The sequence below is a fragment of the Haliotis rufescens genome, unplaced genomic scaffold (genome assembly GCF_023055435.1).
Source record: "Haliotis rufescens isolate VD_foot unplaced genomic scaffold, xgHalRufe1.0.p SCAF_12, whole genome shotgun sequence".
Lineage (NCBI taxonomy): Eukaryota > Metazoa > Mollusca > Gastropoda > Lepetellida > Haliotidae > Haliotis > Haliotis rufescens.
The window spans coordinates 6,053,456-6,066,457 of NW_025963802.1; the positions used below are offsets into that span (position 1 = coordinate 6,053,456).

The window sequence follows — 13,002 nt, forward strand, 5'->3', positions numbered from 1 at the left end:
AACATGCTATTAAATATACACTAGTATGAATAGTGCATGAAGTCTATGCTTTGATCTGTTCATGTTGGTTTTTTAATATTTAAAATACGACTATTGACTTTCATGTACAGTATACTATGGTTATAACGAACTCAAAAGGACTGCTAAACTTAGTTCGTTATTGGCATACATACAGAACATATACAGCAAATAGCCGAGACAAAATAAAACAACAGTTAGTTATATCCGTCACTTCGTTATAAGCGCGTTCGTTATAAACGTGTATCCCTTGGTTCTTGTGGTGAAAGCATGTGTTTTTTATCTCCTCTCCTCAGAGCTGAATTGGCTGAAAGCTACACGCTGGTCCACAAAAGGGTTTAATTGAAAGATTTCTCATGACTTCATATGAAGAAAATTTTATCCTGTTTTTATAGACTGTTGGTAGGCCTCTTAATTATCAAGGTTCAGGTTCAGGCGGAGACCTGTAATGCGGAAACGTACACCACGCTGGTCGATGTTTTGATGTAGGACCCGAGCATGGCGTTCATGTTCTTAAAGAATGAAGTACGAGGCCCCGACAAAGGCCCACTGGACATTTTAGAACTACTGAAAAATGGCATACTGTTACTCGACAAGTTCATATGACTGGCAGCTAGACATTTAGATGTGAAGGTATGGCTACCATGAACAAAATGGGGCAATTTACTTTAACTTCCAGAGAATGTATATCTATGGACAAGTCATATATGAATTCATTACCATAAGTGTTTGCTGCCTTGATCAATGAAACTTGTTTATTACTGTGCAAACACGGTATCCCTTTGCTATGAATTTGCGTCACGTGTTAGTTTACATCTTCCAGCCTTTTGGTATGTCTCGATGACTGTCTTTAAAGGGTTCCCGATAAGTAGTATCAGCTCGCGCATAAATCGTGTCAATCTATGGAGATTATGTTCCCAGATTATGTAGATGAAAATTCATTTTTTATATTTTTTGTTTGTAGTATGAAAGTTTGATCAGGGCTTTGATTACTGTCGGGTACCCGTAAAGCCGAATATGAGGGAAGTCAACGATGGAAGTATAATAACTAGAGTATCACAGTTTCGATTTAAAAAATAGTTTAGAATATTTATAAGAATACATTATCATTCAACAATGCAATATAAAAATGGGCTTATAGATCACCAGCAACCAAAGATAGGCCACCATACTAGGGACCGTGTGACCCGTGACGGTCCGGGGTAGAATAGGTCTTCAGCAACCCATGCTTGCCGTAAAAGGCGACTATGCTTGTCGTAAAAGGCGACTAACGGGATCGGGTGGTCAGGCTCGCTGACCTGGTTGATGCATGTCATCGATCCCAATTGCATGGATCATGATGTCAATCACTGGATTGTCTGGTCCAGACCGCCGTCATATAGCTGGAATATTGCTGAGTGCGGCGTTAACAAACCAACCAACTAGGGATCGTGTACATGCAGCTGTGCGGGTGTACTTGCTCATATCAGAACTTGCAAGTGCAAGAAAGACACAGGAGACTAGTTGTCGGCCATATTGAACAAGTCTGCTTATTTTCTTACCAATATTTCTAAACTTTTCGGAAATTCGCCATCTCCGGTATTTCAATAAGTGCCATTATACCTTGCTCTTTAATGCTTCAAGTCTCAATATTTATGAACAACAGAAAACACAATTGGTTGTTATAAAACACAATTATTCTGTTGTCCCAAAAACGATAAACAAGGGCGTGAAATGAGTCAAGTCTTTGAAAGGCATTTAGAAGTGATACACACAAGGAAGAGAATTTATAGGTGTCAACTTCTTTATTATGAGGAACACAACGTTTCGCGGTATATACTTACTCCTTCATGGGAGCATATATATGTACCTGTAAGAACAACAAAAGTAAAAAGTGAGAACAACAAAAGTAAAACGATAACAAAGGTTAAACTTAGCAAGGAAAGCCAAAAGATTGGCGCTGACAGGTGATTAGCAAAGGGCAAATGGAAGCTAACACTTAACAGTTAATTAACGCTGATATGTGATAGCGATGGAAACTGGAAGCCAGGATTTATATAATCACTGATTGGTAATAGGCAATGGACAATGGGCAAACGGGAGGCCGGGGGTTAAATTATCACTGATTGGTAATAGGCAATGGACAATGGGAAAACGGGAGGTCGGGGGTTAAATTATCACTGATTGGTAATAGGCAATGAGCAATGGGCAAACGGGAGGCCGGGGGTTACATTATCACTGATTGGTAAAAGGCAATGGACAATGGGCAAACGGGAGGTCGGGGGTTAAATTATCACTGATTGGAAATAGGCAATGGACAATGGGCAAACGGGAGGTCGGTGGTTAAACTATCACTGATTGGTAATAGGCAATGGACAATGGGCAGACGGGAGGTCGGAGGTTAAATTATCAGTGATTGGTGATAGGCAGTGGACAATGGGCAAACGGGAGGTCGGGGGTTAAATTATCACTGATTGGTAATAGGCAGTGGACAATGGGCAAACGGGAGGTCGGGGGTTAAATTATCACTGATTGATAATAGGCAATGGACAATGGGCAAACGGGAGGTCGGGGGTTAAATTATCACTGATTGATAATAGGCAATGGACAATGGACAAACGGGAGGTCGGAGGTTAAATTATCACTGATTGGTAATAGGCAATGAACAATGGGCAAACGGGAGGTCGGGGGTTACATTATCACTGCTTGGTGATAGGCAATGGACAATGGGCAAACGGGAGGTCGGGGGTTAAATTATCACTGATTGGTAATCAAACGGGAGGTCGGGGGTTAAATTATCACTGATCGGTAATAGGCAATGGGCAATGGGCAACTTGGAGGCCGGGGGTTAAATTATGAGTCGCATAAATCATGTCTCTATATGAATATCAAATCCCATTTATAATCAGATCTTCTCTACCTCGGAAGGTGGTTCTGGCATGTTTCGTAATGGAACGTTCGAAAATCTTTCTTTAGCATTAGCGAGAACTGGGATCTTATTGTAATGAGATCGAATATCCCTATACAGAGCCATAAACAAATAAGGAAGTCACGATTTCGAGCAACAACTATGTGGCGTAAAGGATATAAATCCGTGCTCTATGAGGCAAATAGATGTGACAGGCCTTCTTATTATCATCCTCGCTTGACAAGTGTATTATATTTCCATTCTGCATTTAAGTACCCTGGACCAGGATGTAAAAGTGGTAATTATGTAACGAAATGTCTCGACTGCACGGTCTGGTATTTCTTACTTCTACATCCAATACAACAAAAACAAAAGATGCCAAGAACATTCTATGACAACTACACCATCTATGTAAGTGTTAATATTTCGACGTTTTTAATGATTTTATCATCGAGGTCAGCTATATCTCTAACCTAACCATCTGATTTGCTGAATTCAAAACGGCTCGTGACAAATGTTTCTTGAAGGATGTGTTCAGTGTTGACGTCATCTAAAGCTGAAATTTGAATTTTCTGCTCGACCTGGGTTGTCGTATTTTGTGGCATCAAATAAACACTGGAAGAAAGAAAGACCATAAGTTTATTGTAAAATATGAATATATAATCTGACTATCAAAACTGATGCATGGAAACATATTTCTATGTACAAAGATGTTTTAAAATGTTTTACTTAACTTTCCGATTGTCTGAATCAATACTGAGTTCGCTTACTAAATTTGCACACATGCGAATCACCTTTGCACAACATCAAAAGCTAATGTAAATGTACCAACGTACGAGGGGTGTTCAATAAGTTTTGTAACTTCAATATAAGATCAAGTCGCAGAATATCACCCCACCCCACACCCCAGACTTGGCCCCCAGTGGCTATTTTCTGCTCCGGCAAATGAACTCTGCCCTATGTGGAAGACGCTTACAGGATGACGAGGACATTAAGGCTGCCACAGAGGCGTGGTTAGAGGGCCAATCTGCGGATTTCTATAAAAGTGGTATTAAAAGCTTGAAGGACAAAGGGAATAAGTGTATTGAGGCGAATGGAGATTATATTGAAAAATAAAAGTGCAAAAGATATTCTGCGACTTGATCTTATATTGAAGTTGCAAAACTTATTGAACACCCCTCGTATGTGGAAGTTTACACACGTACATGTTTATGTAAATTTAAACATATATGATAATTCATGTGCAAATGGGTCTTGAGTCGGTATCCTGTTACGAGCTCCAGCACATAAGGTCTCAACTTGGAGTGGGTGGGTGAGTGAGTGAGTGAGTGAGTGAGTGGGTGGGTGGATGAGTGAGTGGGTGATTGTGTGGTTTAGTGAGTGAGTGAGTGAGCGAGTGAGTGAGTGGGTGGGTGATTGGGTGGGTGAGTGAGTGGGTGAGTGAGTGAGTGAGTGAGTGAAATCGTAACGCCGTCATATAGCGACACCTTTCTGTTTATATATAACACTGTAGTACTTACCGTATTCCATCAGGAGCATGTGCGGTCCTCATGAACCCGACGGACAAATTATGTACCTATGCATATATATCCAATGTACAACTATGTTTATATCCCATCAACACCTATATGTGTATATGCCTGGTAGGTGTAAAAAGAAAGCCACATTTGTACCTTACAATAGGTTAATTATATACTCAGCCGCCAAAAAGGGGATACAGGTGTCCATTAGTCCGAGGCGCCGAAATTCGGAGTGCGAATATCTTCACATCCCTACATTTAGTAGTCCAAAACATGATAGTATTGAAAGGAAAAATGTCTCATTTTCATTCTGTGCAGAGTTCCGTCCTTTCCGGTATTCAGTGTTCGGGGTATCTAATCCCAGATGGGCTGCGACAATGTTGCTAGTTTTGCCAGGCATCACTTCGGGCCTCCCTCCCACATTAAGCAGACACGCCGTCATATAACTGAAACACCGTTCACGGCCGGCAATGTTATACCATCACTCCCCCTAGCTCCATCCCAAATTGGATGATTTTACAATATCACCTGCAGGCTAAAATATGCATACTCGTACCCCCGTTTTTAATGATGGCTAATATGAAACAAACTAGAAATGGTTATTCCATTCCGATGTATTTTGATACGGGTAACACAGTTGTGTTTTTTACCTTAGGTATAGGCGTGTGTGTTTCAGCAACTGTTTTCATCCTAGTAACGTTTTGATGACGTTTGTAATATTTTGGTCAAATCCAATTTTCAAGTGAATACTTTCTTTTGCCGTCGTTCTTTGCATGGCATGGGAGGTTAACAATATATATAATTTTCTAGATAACTGGGGATTCGGTGTTCCCAGCAGTCTAAAGCGCGACAATTCGTTGCACTGAGTTATGTCCCTTAGGCATGCCAGAAAACTATAATCGGTGGTTCGAATCCCGGATCGCCCCGATTACGTTCCAGGTTTGTCAGCATCACGCCCGTGCTCCTGGGTTTCACTAAAGTGGTAAACGTCTGAGACCTGCATCGCTTCGGGCTTTCCTCCCACATTAGTGAGTGAGTGAGTATGGTTTTACGCAGCTTTTAGCAATATTCCAGCAATATCACAGTTTCACACATTGTACCCATGTGGGGGATCGAACCTGGCTCTTCGGCGTGACGAGCGACCGCTTAAACCACAAGCCTTCCCCCACCTCCTACATTTAGCTGTGGTATAATGGCATTGATAGACTCTCGTTGTCTCCACAAAGACATTTTGCCACCTTGTTTAACTAATTTGTACCATGAAACTTCAAAGAACAACAGTGTAAGGCAACTATATTGCGACCACAGGAACTCGTTATTGGTCAGTATATATAAAAACATATACCCCTATTTTTAAGTAGAGAATTCTGATATCGGGGTATATATTTTTCTTTACTGACCAATAATGAGTTCCTGGAATTGCGACTTGTACAACCGCTTCTTAGCACGCCTGCTAGTTGCCTACCCTACTGTATGTAGTATTAGCACGAAGTACTATTGGTAATTTCATACTTACAGATCGGTCAGGACATTTCCTAAAGATCCTAGTTAATGACCCTAGTTTGTTACTATTTATTAAGACAGGCAATTCTCGTTTCAGACTCACCTGTCCCAATACCGAATGTCGTGACTAATTGCAAAAGACCATCACGTGCCTGCATCTGTTGCGTGGTAACCGCAAGCGCAAATCTGTGAATAATGGAGCTGGCGATTAGCAGACGATATCCGGTCGGCACGCTGACATTCTGTGTCATGTTTTGTATCTATGTTCGTCAAGTGTCGTGTAGTTATATGGCTCCAAGCCAAAGCCCCCAAAACTTGCAAGGAAGCAGTCAAGCGACTACTACGGACGAATGTCAAGGCACTTGTGACTCGATCTCAGAAGAACGGTGTGAATCATTCGGAGTGTGTTCTTTGTCGTGTCGCAGTGGGTCAAGGACTTCATTTCCTAGTTTGACCACATTAACGGTTAATAGTGAGTGTAGTGACCCACAGCAAGTCTCTGGCCCTGCTGGTGTTGATAGGCGGAATGGTAACTACTTTACCAATTCCAGTGATAGTACACCTTGTAATGTCAACACGACGGTGAACGCTGGTTCTTCACCAGAAAACTTTAGTATTTCTTTCTGGATACAAGGAACGTGTTCTCCTAGCTGGTAAGTATACTGATGCTCCCCGCGCACGCACACAGACACACGCACGAACGCACACGCATGCCTCCCCATACCCAATCCCTAGAACATTAAAAATACAGCAGCCACGCAGAAAAGAACTAACTAAAAACGTGTGGTGACTCCGTGGATTATATACAACTGACCTAAAAACTATAATCTGTCATCAAGAGTGAGTGAGTATTGCTTTACACCACTTTTATCAATATTTCAGCAATATCATGGTGGGGGACAACAGAAATGGGCTTCACACATTGTACCCATGTGGGGAATCGAACCGGGACTTCCGCAATGAGCTAATACCTTAACCACTAGGCGCCCACTGCCCCGTCATCAAGAATTCTTAACCAAACACTATTAGTGCAACATCATGTCTATTCAACTGTTCATGGGACGGTATCTACATCTAGAGTTTTCTATTCATCACACCCAAATATGTCACTGTTTCACATGAACATAACACTTATTGGTAGGAAGTCCTGATAAAGAATCACCTGAGTCTGGCACACCTGAGGGATGCAAGCAACTCTTAATGAATTGTGCATTTTATTCAACTGGGCCAACTGAACCCGCTCCATGATACTCTTTACTAGTATTGACAGTATCATGAATTATGGCAGTTGCTCTTGCATATTATTCCTGTTCTGGTTTCAGCACTGTTCTGAGGGTTGGTGGTACCCCAGAGCTCACAGTGAAGCTTGATAGGAACAGCCTAGTTGTGAACTCCCACCGTGTGACTGTGGCACCATCTGTCACAGAATCAGACTTTGTCCATGTTGTTCTTACAAAGGTAGGTGTAAACAGTCTGATGTCCGGTACAGACTTCACCTGTCATCAGGGGCATCTTCACTGGTGTGAGTGAGTTGGGTTTAACACTGCTTTTAACAGTAGTCCAGTTACATAGTGGCGTGTCAGCTTAATGTTACTTTTACCAGTTCGCCGAAACCCATGAGCAGGGGTATGGTGCTGACAAACCTAGAAACATAATCAGGGTGAACCGGGATTGGAACCCATAATCATAGGTTTCTGGTGTGCCCAAGGGATGCAACTCTGCACAGCGAATCGCGGGTCTAGATTCATGACATGGCAGACCATAATCTATAACCCATGCCAGTGGTCGATACTGTGAGCAACACTCCATGCCAAGGGTTGATAGTGTGAGCAACACTCCATACCAGTTGTTGATAGTGTGAGCAACACTCCACGCCAGGGGTTGATAGTGTGAGCAACACTCCATGCTACGGATTGTTAGTGTGAGCAACACTCCATGCCAGGGGTTGATAGTTTGAGCAGCACTCCATGCTACGGATTGTTAGTGTGAGCAACACTCAACGCCAGGGGTTGATAGTGTGAGCAACAATCCATGCTACGGATTGTTAGTGTGAGCAACACTCCATGCCAGTGGTTGATAGTTTGAGCAGCACTCCATACCTGTGGTTGATTGATAGCACAATCAACCATCCATGCCGGGGGTTTATAGCAGAATCAACCATCCATGCCAGTGATTGATGGCACAATCAGCCATCCATGCCGGGGGTTTATAGCAGAATCAACCATCCATGCCAGTGATTGATGGCACAATCAGCCATCCATGCCAGTGATTGATAGCACAATCAACCATCCATGCCAGTTATTGATAGCACAATCAACCATCCATGCCAGTGATTGATAGCACAATCAACCATCCATGCCAGTGATTGATCGCACAAACAACCATCCATGCCAGTGATTGATAGCACAATCAACCATCCATGCTTGGGGTTGATAGCACAATCAACCATCCATGCTAGTGATTGATAGCACAATCAACCATCCATGCTAGTGATTGAGAGCACAATAAACCATCCATGCTAGTGGTTGATAGCACAATCAACCATCCATGCTAGTGATTGATAGCACAATCAACCATCCATGCTAGTGATTGATAGCACAATAAACCATCCATGCTAGTGGTTGATAGCACAATCAACCATCCATACCAGTGATTGATAGTGTGAGCAAACATCCATGTGATTGAGTTTTTTAGGGTAATAGGGTAATCCATTTTAGACCTGACATTTGAGCCATGACAAGATAAGTATTGTACGCAAAATCATTATCTATGTATATTTTTCCTGATAGTTTTATCATGTATTTTAGAGGGAAAATCATTTGGTCATTGGATATATTTCAAATTATTTTATTTTTGCAATAAGATAATGTATTGTAAAGGGATTGTATTATCCATTTATGTGTTTGAATAGGAACAGATGTCATGTTTCTCAAACCATGTTTCTCGTCAAAGTAGACACAATTTATGGATAGCAACTTCTTTAATACTGTAAAGGCGGCATTTCGATATAGATCCTTAAACTGTTGTCAAGTAAGATCTGTGGTATAAGGATCTATACCAAACGTCGCCTTTACAGTATTAAAGAAGTTGCTATCCATGAACTGTGTCTACTTCCGTCAACTTCTAAGTAATGCGGATCAAACAATTCATGTTTCTCGTGTTTCAGAGATCTGCTACGATGTTTGATGTGTATATAAACAATACTAAAGAAACTGTGACAGGAACACCTACTTTGCGAGGTAGCACTCTGGTGCTTGGACCTGAAACAGGTAGATGTTGTTTGGTGACAGTATATTTACCTTAAAATGACAAAAAGTATTCATATTTCCTGTTGTTTCAAGTTATTGTTGAGGTACTTTTGAAATTCTGTTTACAACAGCTTTTCAGTAAAGCAGTTTGCATCTGACTACAAAAACAACCAAATATCAAAAAGGAATAAGAATATTTGAGGTTTTCATGAGGCATGAGGATTAAAAAATCTTCAATAATCTAGAATTCAGAAATGAATGCGATGTTGAGGTAATAGTGTTTTCAGGTTATTGTTTACAGATTTAGAGGTTAGGTAGGTCAAAATAATAGTACAGTTGTGCCTTATAAATAGTTATTGTGTTTAAATTATATTTGATGTGAGTTGTTTGGGTTATTAAGGATACAATCTCATTAATCTCAGATCTTTTACTCCAATCTGATGCCTCTTTTATCATATCAGAGCAAAAGGCCTGGTTGTAGTCCAATAGTCAAAGATTGATCAATCATGCACATGTAACTTTTGTCTATATTTATGTTATTTTCCTGATTGTGGCTTTTGGCTCTGGTTGGTTAAATCCATAAGGTGAAGGACTGAAAGAGTGTTGACTGAAGACATATGTATTCATGACCTTGCACAAATGTTAATGTCCAGAATGTGAAAGTGCAGAATGTTAATGTCCGTAATGTTAATGTCCAGGATGTCAATGTCCGTAATGTTAATGTCCAGGATGTCAATGTCCGTAATGTTAATGTCCAGAATGTTAATGTCTGGAATGTTAATGTCCAGGATGTTAATGTCCGTAATGTTAATGTCCAACATGTTAATGTCCAGGATGTCAATGTCCAGGATGTCAATGTCCGTAATGTTAATGTCCAGAATGTTAATGTCCAGAATGTTAATGTCCGTAATGTCAATGTCCAACATGTTAATGTCCAGGATGTTAATGTCCAGAATGTTAATACCCGGATTGTTAATGTCTGGAATGTTAATGTCCGTAATGTCAATGTCCAAAATGTTAATGTCCGTAATGTTAATGTCCGTAAAATTGATGTCCAAAATGTTGATGTCCAGGATGTTAATGTCCGTAATGTCAATGTTCGTAATGTTAATGTCCGTAATGTCAATGTCCGTAATGTTAATGTCCAGAATGTGAAAGTGCAGAATGTTAATGTCCGTAATGTTAATGTCAAGGATGTCAATGTCCGTAATGTTTATGTCTGTAATGTCAATGTCCGTAATGTTAATGTCCGTAATGTCAATGTCCGTAATGTCAATGTCCAAAATGTTAATGTCCAGAATGTTAATGTCAATGTCCGTAATGTTAATGTCCGTAATGTCAATGTCCAAAATGTTGATGTCCAGGATGTTAATGTCCGTAATGTCAATGTATATTTGATGTGAGTTGTTTGGGTTATTAAGGATACAATCGCATTAATCTCAGATCTTTTACTCCAATCTGATGCCTCTTTTATCATATCAGAGCAAAAGGCCTGGTTGTAGTCCAATAGTCAAAGATTGATCAATCATGCACATGTAACTTTTGTCTATTTTTATGATATTTTTCTGATTGTGGCTTTTAGCTCTGGTTGGTTAAATCCATAAGGTGAAGGACTGAAAGAGTGTTGACTGAAGACATATGTATTCATGACCTTGCACAAATGTTAATGTCCAGAATGTGAAAGTGCAGAATGTTAATGTCCGTAATGTTAATGTCCAGGATGTTAATGTCCGTAATGTTTATGTCCGTAATGTTAATGTCCAGGATGTCAATGTCCGTAATGTTAATGTCCAAAATGTTAATGTCCAGAATGTTAATGTCCGTAATGTTAATGTCCGTAATGTCAATGTCCAACATGTTAATGTCCAGGATGTAAATGTCCAGAATGTTAATACCCGGATTGTTAATGTCTGGAATGTTAATGTCCGTAATGTCAATGTCCAAAATGTTAATGTCTGTAATGTTAATGTCAGTAATGTTGATGTCCAAAATGTTGATGTCCAGGATGTTAATGTCCGTAATGTCAATGTCCGTAATGTTAATGTCCGTAATGTCAATGTCCGTAATGTCAATGTCCATAATGTCAATGTCCGTAATCTTAATGTCCGTAATGTCAATGTCCAAAATGTTGATGTCCAGGATGTTAATGTCCGTAATGTCAATGTCCGTAATGTTAATGACCAGAATGTCAATGTCCAAAATGTTAATGTCCAGGGGTGTTAATGTCCGTAATGTTAATGTCCGTAATGTTGATGTCCAAAATGTTGATGTCCAGGATGTTAATGTCCGTAATGTCAATGTCCGTAATGTTAATGTCCAGAATGTCAATGTCCAAAATGTTAATGTCCAGGGGTGTTAATGTCCGTAATGTCAATTTCCGTAATGTTAATGTCTGTAATGTCAATGTCTGTAATGTTAATGTCCGTAATGTTAATGTCCGTAATGTTGATGTCCAAAATGTTGATGTCCAGGATGTTAATGTCCGTAATGTCAATGTCCATAATGTTAATGTCCGTAATCTTAATGTCCGTAATCTTAATGTCCAGGATGTTAATGTCCAGAATGTCAATGTCCGTAATGTCAATGTCCATAATGTCAATGTCCGGAATGTTAATGTCCAGGATGTTAATGTCCAGAATGTTAATGTACGGATTGTTAATGTCCAGAATGTTAATGTCTGGAATGTTAATGTCCGTAATGTTAATGTCCGTAATGTTGATGTCCAAAATGTTGATGTCCAGGATGTTAATGTCCGTAATGTCAATGTCCGTAATGTTAATGTCAAGGATGTTAATGTCCAGAATGTTAATGTCCGTAATGTCAATGTCCAAAATGTTAATGTCCAGGATGTTAATGTACGGATTGTTAATGTCCAGGATGTTAATGTCCAGAATGTTAATGTATGGATTGTTAATGTCCAGGATGTTAATGTCTGGAATGTTAATGTCCGTAATGTTAATGTCCATAATGTCAATGTCCAAAATGTTAATGTCCAGGATGTTAATGTCCAAAATGTTAATGTCAAGGATGTCAATGCCCAGGATGTTAATGTCCAGAAAGTTAATGTCCGGATTGTTAATGTCCGGAATGTGAATGTCCGTAATGTTAATGTCCAGGATGTTAATGTCCGTAATGTCAATGTCCAAAATGTTAATGTCCAGGATGTTAATGTCCAGAATGTTAATGTACGGATTGTTAATGTCCAGGATGTTAATGTCCAGAATGTTAATGTATGGATTGTTAATGTCCAGAATGTTAATGTCTGGAATGTTAATGTCCGTAATGTTAATGTCCATAATGTCAATGTCCAAAATGTTAATGTCCAGGATGTTAATGTCCAAAATGTTAATGTCCAGGATGTCAATGCCCAGGATGTTAATGTCCAGAAAGTTAATGTCCGGATTGTTAATGTCCGGAATGTGAATGTTAGTGTTCAGGATGTTAATGTCTGGAATGTGAATGTTAGTGTCCTGAATGTTAATGTCCAGAATGTTCATGTCCAGAATGTTCTTCTCCTGTCAGGTTTGTCTTGCTTAACAACGGTATAAGGATCTATACCGAAACATAGCTTTTTACAGTATTAATGAAGTTGTTATCCATAAAATTGTGTCTTCCTTGTCATCCATCAACATCTAAGTAATGCCTATCAAACAATTTTTTCCTGTCAGGTTTGCTAGGGACTGATTTTCTGCTGCTGCTGGATGGGAGGTTCTACAATGACGGGCTGACTGAGAGGTGGGTTGTGTGGGGCACAGGGTCATAGTCCTTTTCAGAGCTCTAGATACGCTTTTGCTTATTTGCTATTTTCCCCAGGGGTTTGATTTTG

The 13,002-nt window shown here is 40.0% G+C and overlaps 1 protein-coding gene across 2 annotated transcripts in view; it reads left to right on the top strand.

Annotated features, from left to right (window-relative positions):
• Nucleotides 1-13,002, top strand: part of LOC124141250 — a 76,521-nt gene that overhangs the window by 20,983 nt on the left and 42,536 nt on the right. For both annotated transcript variants that reach the window (XM_046509211.2, XM_048393297.1), the window contains exons 2-5: nucleotides 6,026-6,581; nucleotides 7,251-7,386; nucleotides 9,095-9,197; nucleotides 12,845-12,911. In XM_046509211.2, the coding sequence (XP_046365167.2) occupies nucleotides 6,124-6,581; nucleotides 7,251-7,386; nucleotides 9,095-9,197; nucleotides 12,845-12,911 (764 nt within the window). In that variant the 5' untranslated portion in view covers nucleotides 6,026-6,123. The remainder of the gene's footprint in view (nucleotides 1-6,025; nucleotides 6,582-7,250; nucleotides 7,387-9,094; nucleotides 9,198-12,844; nucleotides 12,912-13,002) is intronic.